We start from the raw sequence: 6,752 nt of genomic DNA, 5'->3' as shown, positions 1-6,752 counted from the left end.
CTATGGTTAGGATATAATAATCACATTTGATTTCTACGTGTTATTATTAATATTTTATGACAAATTTTCATTCTATTATTAATATATTATTACTTATTTAATTTAACTTAAATAAAAAAATACTTAGAATGGTTACGTTGGTATAATATAAGTGTGATGTTTTTGTTTTCTCAACCTTTCAATTTTATTCTTGAATATATTTTTTATGTTTAAATTATATAGATAATTGATTTATCATATTTTTATAAAAATTTACCATACTGAGGATGGTTATCGGGTTTTGAGGTTGCGGTGTCATTTTCCCAAGTACGATCCGGACGAGCGGATCATGCCATACTTACGGTTGGCCAGATTTGGGGACGTCGTATTGATCCGAAGGTTTGACTTGAGGCCAAACTTACTATCTGCCTTGGTTGAGCGGTGGTGTACGGAGACCCACACCTTCATTATGCCATGCGAGGAGTGCATTATCACATTAGAAGACGTTGCTATGCAACTTGGGTTACGAGTTGACGGTACTGTGGTCACGGGTCGAAGCAAAGTGTTGGAACCTTCTGTAGTATGCCACAGACTGCTTGGACGGTCTCATCGTGATGAGGAACAGAATTTCACATGCTTGACATTAGCATGGTTGAGAGCAAATTTTAAGCAGTTATCGAGCATTGCCACTGAGCAGGAGGTGATGTATGTTGCTCGAGCCTATATTATGCAGCTGATTGGGGGGGTACTTCTTCCGAACAACACGTCTAATAGAGTCCACTTAAAGTACTTTCCTCTATTGGAGGATTTTTCTCGTGCCGGTAGTTACAGCTGGGGATCTGCAGTGTTGGCTGCATTATACTATGAGCTCTGTCGTGCAACAAAACATAGGGTTAGTAATATGGCTGGTTGTCTGGGTCTACTACAGTCTTGGGCTCTATACAGGATGCCGTTTCTAGCGGCTGTTAGGCACCAACCATATTCATGGCCACTTATAAATAGGTAAAAACAAAATTATACTTAACATTTAATGACTCACAAGTGTGGATAATATTTTTCAAAGTTTAACTGCCAACATGTTTGTTTCAATTTCAGATGGGCGACGTCTCCGGGAATTGGTGCGAGCCAGACATTAATCATTTACCGTCAAATAATAGAGGCGTACGTCGGAGAGAAAGTAATATATATTAATATAGTTTAAGTAACGTTTATTTAACTTATCCACTTACAGTATGTGATGTGAATTGACTCATTATGTTATATTGTGCAGTTTTTGTGGATGCCGTATTCTATAGTAAACATTGCAACCCTTATTCCTTAGAGGGTTCACGCTAAAGCTCTATGTGGTGCATTAACAGGCCAGTGCTCAACTTCTCAACCGTTGAGTGGTACGACGGTGATCGAGTTATGCGACAATTTGGGTGTAAACAATTTGTGCCGGTCGAGCCACAACAGTTTGCTGATGTCCGCGGTAAGACCATGCAGGGGAGACATACATTAGATTGGAGCGTGGAACATCAATGTTATGTAGCACTATGGAATACCTGGTACGACAGGCAGCCTGAGATGCACTCCTGCATGTTTGACTTTAGTCCCTGGACAGAATATATGCAGTGGTACATGAATCAATGGCGAGTTTATTTATATGGTGGACAACTTATGATAGTACCAGGTCACGGCTACAGACGTGGAAATCAACCTACGGTGGAGGTAGAGGATCAACATATGGCGGAGCCCGACTCAAAGGACCAAGTTTTAAACACATCGGAGCAATGGGTTGACACTTTTTGTGATGAGTCCCAGAGTAGTTCATATAACCCGGACATAGGTAGTTCGAGTTCATATCACCCGGACATGGGTGGTTCAAGTTCATATCACCCGGACATGGGTGGTTCGAGTTCATATCACCTGGATATAGGCGGTTCGAGTCTATTTGACCTAGAGGAACCACTGACATCAGTTGATATGTTTGGTAATAACATGTACTCCACCCCGCCTGAGGCCACGATCGACCCAGTTTCCAATCCTTCAGATGTGTACAATAGACCTCAACGTCCACCCCGTCAACGAAGGCCCCTAAACCGTTATACCTCGAACAATGATACCACTCCTGGTTCTTTCCAATTTTAAGTTATGTAAATTTCAAGTATTATGTGATGTTTGTTGTATTGGTTTAAGGTTTCACAACTTATATATTAGTGTTTTTTTATTTAATTTATTATAAAATCTTTTAAAGTATTAAAAGTTGCAACTTTTAATTTTAAATATAATTTTAACACTAAATAATACAAACTTTATTTCTAAAAGGTAATAATATAGACAGACCTCAGTTACAACATTTAATTTCTTTCAGACCGTGAAGATTGGCCAGTGTAGACGTTTCCATGGGGACATTTGCTCTGATTGTGGCCAACTGTTCTACATATGGTGTAACGCTTTGGATCGACTTGTTCTCTTACATTCATGTCGTTTCAAATCCTCGTTATTGTCGGTCTACCTTTGACTCTCCTACATAGTGACCGATCAGGCAACATCTCGAATATAGGCAATTGCACTTCCCATGTCGATATATCCCTTAATACAGGGAACTCGTTACCTCAAATACGCAACGTACGTTCAAGTGTGTATACATCATCGATATATTGTTCGACATTCAAACTATAGGTAGTACAAGCTGCAACCACATGCGCACATGGGTATCGTAGTGCTTGGAACATCCCGCACTCACACCGCCTGTTTCGGAGATCAACTCCATAGGACCGTGGCGGGATCCCTGACCGACGACTGATATACTCTGTCACTCGAAAAGTTTCCAAATTTTGAGAATATAGTTCTACATTCATCAACCTAGCCCTTTGAGTGTTATCTTTCATGGCATCTCTGATTTTTTCGACATATACGTGTCTTGCCTCTAACTGTTTTGCTTGTTTCAACCCCATTTTTGGCATTAAGGTTGCTAACCTGTAAAATGTGGCTGAAAAAATAGCTGAAATTGGCAAGTGACGCGTACGCCTTAAGACGGAGTTAACGGCCTCAACAAGGTTAGTTGTCATATGGCCATAACAGTAGCCCTCGTCAAAACATTGAGCCCATTGCCACGACTCCATGCTACTCAACCACTGTGTAAGAGAAGGTTTGCAGCCCGCCATATCAGTCTCTAACCTCGCCAACTTATGTCTAAATCGATGTAGTTCCAGCTCGTACCCTATGTATATATTCTAATAAAATGAGTTAAAATTAGGAAATGGACTAGAAATAATTACAAATACGAATTTAAATACGATATTTTTACCTATGTTGAAAATTTGTTTGCGCCAGTCTTTGTTCTTATACTCATTGTGGAAGTTCATAGCGATGTGACGAATACAATAGACAGACCTCCACGGAACCTCCGATTGCCGAATTACAGCAACAAGACCCTTCGATCTGTCAGATATAATGCAAATGTTGTCTTGTCTGACAACATGGCTCCGTAAGTTTCGAATGAAATATGCCCATGATTCAGAGTTCTCCGACTCTACGATGGCAAAAGCGATTGGTAGTACATTTCCATTACCGTCTTATGCAACCGCAATCAGAAGTATTTGCATGTATTTTCCATAAATCCATGTTCCATCAACTTGCACTACCGGTTTGCAGTGGGAGAAGGCCCTAACACATGGATCGAAAGTCCAGAACAGTCGACGAAACACTCTTTTTCCCAGTTCCAATTCTCCATTAGGGCCTCTATAAGGCAACGTTTGCAAGTCCACGACAGTTCCTGGGACATACTCTACCATTGTTGAAATCCAACTCTAAAGTTCATTGTATTACTCATCCCAGTCGCCGTACAAATGTTGCATGGCCATTTATTTCGCCCACCACGCTTTCCTGTATGACACTCTGTACTGAAATCGAGCTTGCATGTCTGCAATCAATGTCGACATAGGAATGATTAGGCTATCTTTCACCAGTGGCATGATGCAGTGGCAAATACTTTTGGCATCCAATTTTCAGTGGTCTTGAGACATGCGTGCAATAGTACATGTATAACGTCCTTCTAATTTTCGTATTTTCCACTGTTGAGTCCTCTGTATAAATGCAGCACGAACTCGCCAACCACACCCATCGTCGGCTCTCCAACATTCCCTAACGTATAATGTCGGTGTAGATTTGGAAACCTTGTAATCAATCGACAACTTCATGCTGTATTGTTTGATGGCAAACACACAATCTGCCTTGTTCTCGAACTGTTTCCCAACGAACAACTCGTCGAACTGTGAATTTGACGCTAATCTATGAGTAGGTACGATATCAGCGTACTCAGGGAACTCGGATGCATGCGCTACATCTAGATCTACATTCAACATGTTGCCCTCAGGTTCATTTCATAAAATAATACCATGACTCGAGTTACAGAATGAAGGGCCGTGAACATCTTCAACCTCCTTCGGGCCTTCATCATCGATATCATCCGAAACCTCATCAACATCGGGGTCACTAAAATCTTCAACGTCTTGATCAGAATCTTCACCATTATTGGTCATTTCTCTAACATTTGTCTCAGTGCTTATTATCACCTCCAGATGTATTTGTAGACGGGGACCGAGGGTTGGGTTGTTGTACAAACTCCCACCATAATTAGGAATTTTGGGTATCTGTGACGTTTCACCGCATTCTAATTGGCCTGTCCATCCAACATTAAGATCAAAATAAAATTCGCGATGTTGACTTATTGGGCTAACATTCTCAACAGGCTCTAAGTCTGCTAACTCAGCAAATAATTCAACTGGTAGTGGACCACCATATTTCCATCATAGTGCCCAAGTCATCATCATCTAACAGTTGCATCGCACAAAATTTGAACGGATCTGTAGAGATTGGAAACTTGTAAAATAATTTGGACATCGCCCTTCCACAACGGATAGCTATTTTCGCACTGATCTTCCTTTTCATTTCTGCTAGCTTCACATTTTTTTTTGAATCGCAAACCTACTCTTTGCCAGCCTTGAAATACACAGCCAATATCACCTTCTACAATTTCACCATAAAAAACAACATACACCAAAAACACCTCATTATTCATTTTTAACAAATTTTTTGAACTTTTCCACTTAACACAACAACTACACCACTCTATATATAGAAGAGAACCAAGAGGTAGAGCCATAAAGAATGGCTCCACCAAAATACTGTGATTTTTTAAAGTATAGGGGGCCCCGTAGCAATTTTTCCATTTCCTGGAGGAGCCAAATAATTTGGCGCCACTAGTTTTCAAGTCTGATAGCCAACTTATTTGTTTTAGCCTCTCTTTTTTTTTAAGTTTTGACTTTTTTTTTCTTTTTTAAGTCCTTATTTATTTTATTTATTTGAACAACTTGAAATATATTTTTAAAAATGTTTTATAATATATTTTTTATAAATATTAAAATATATTTTCAAATTATTTAATATATTTTAATATTATAAAACATTTAAAATGATTTAAAATGATTTAAAATATTTTTAATATTTTAAATGACTTTAAATATTTTTAAATTTTACATAGAATTTTGAAATTTCTAATTTTTATTTATTTTTAAAATATTTAACATTTTTAAATTTTTATACAAATTTTATTTAAAAATTTAAATGTTTAAATGTTTTATATTATTAAAAAATAAAACAAATAATAAATTTGAAAGATCATATCTTTAAATTATTTTAATATTTTATATTATTAAAATATGGTTAATATTTAAAATATAATATTTATAATTTTCAAAAATTAATTTGAGAAATATACATTTAAAATTTAAAAAATCTAAAACTGATATTTAAAATTTTAACAAATATATATTATAGAACATTTCAAATCTACATTACAAACTTTTAAAAATTAATAATAAGAAATAAATAAATTAAATAAACTAAAATAAAATAACAAAAAATTATAAAATCTTAATTTAAAAATTCTATGTAAAATTAATAATATATTAAACATACATTTCAAATATTATAAAAATAATAAACAAAATACAATAAGAAAATAATATAAAACTTAAAAAAAGAAAAAATTAAAGAAAAGACAAAATCTATGAAAAACTAATCTAAAATTTAATTTGAAATGTATAATAAAAATAAATAAAATAGATAAACAAAATAAAATAAGAAAAATTAGACTTCAAAAACTAAAAAAAAAAGAAAAATAATTATTTTTTAAAATTTTAAAAATTAATTTGAAAAATACATTTTAAAATTTATAAATAATTAATTTCACAAATATATATATATATATAAAGTTAAAAAATATTTTTAAAAATAATAATTAAAATTTAAAAAATATTATAAAACATTTTAAATATATATTACAAATTTTTAAAATTAATAATATAAATTAAATAAGTAAAATAAATTAAGAAAATAATATAAAACTTAAAAAAGAAAAAAATCTAAGAAAGAGACAAAATATAAGAAAAAAATAAAAAAGTTAAAAAAGTAAAAAAAGTAAAAAAAATATAAGAACCTGACAAATCAGAAAAGTGGTGGCGCCATTTAGAATGGCTCCACCTAAAAATGGAAAATTTTTTTAAGTCCCCCGTTTTTCTAGATTTTTTAGTATTTCCCTAGTATTTTATACTGGTGGCGCCATTCAACATGGCTCCACCAAAAAATAATTTTTTAATACCCCTGGCTGATGTGGCAAAGTGGTGGCGCCATATCATATGGCTCCACCACTTTTTACTGTAGAAAATGGGTTATTTTTGTACATAATTAAAAAGGTGAGTTATTTTGATAATTAATTTATTTTTTAG

General features: G+C 34.6%; 1 protein-coding gene across 1 annotated transcript; it reads left to right on the top strand.

Moving 5' to 3' along the window:
* Positions 1-328: 328 nt before the first annotated feature.
* LOC108455293 (protein MAINTENANCE OF MERISTEMS-like) lies at positions 329-2,109 on the top strand. The gene is made up of 4 exons (XM_017753872.1): positions 329-981; positions 1,075-1,156; positions 1,250-1,263; positions 1,338-2,109. The coding sequence occupies exons 1-4, from the start codon at positions 329-331 to the stop codon at positions 2,107-2,109; spliced, it is 1,521 nt and encodes a 506-aa protein (XP_017609361.1).
* The last annotated feature ends 4,643 nt before the right edge of the window (positions 2,110-6,752 follow it).

The sequence above is a fragment of the Gossypium arboreum genome, chromosome 9 (assembly GCF_025698485.1).
Source record: "Gossypium arboreum isolate Shixiya-1 chromosome 9, ASM2569848v2, whole genome shotgun sequence".
Lineage (NCBI taxonomy): Eukaryota > Viridiplantae > Streptophyta > Magnoliopsida > Malvales > Malvaceae > Gossypium > Gossypium arboreum.
This window is presented reverse-complemented; position numbering and strand designations above follow the sequence as displayed.

What these genes read in the sequence shown, in the direction of transcription:
- LOC108455293 (XM_017753872.1), top strand. Translation starts at nt 329, where the DNA reads ATGCCATACTTACGGTTGGCCAGATTTGGGGACGTCGTATTGATCCGA. An exon ending in TCATGGCCACTTATAAATAG is followed by an intron (nt 982 to 1,074) that starts GTAAAAACAAAA and finishes TTTCAATTTCAG; the next exon opens with ATGGGCGACGTCTCCGGGAA.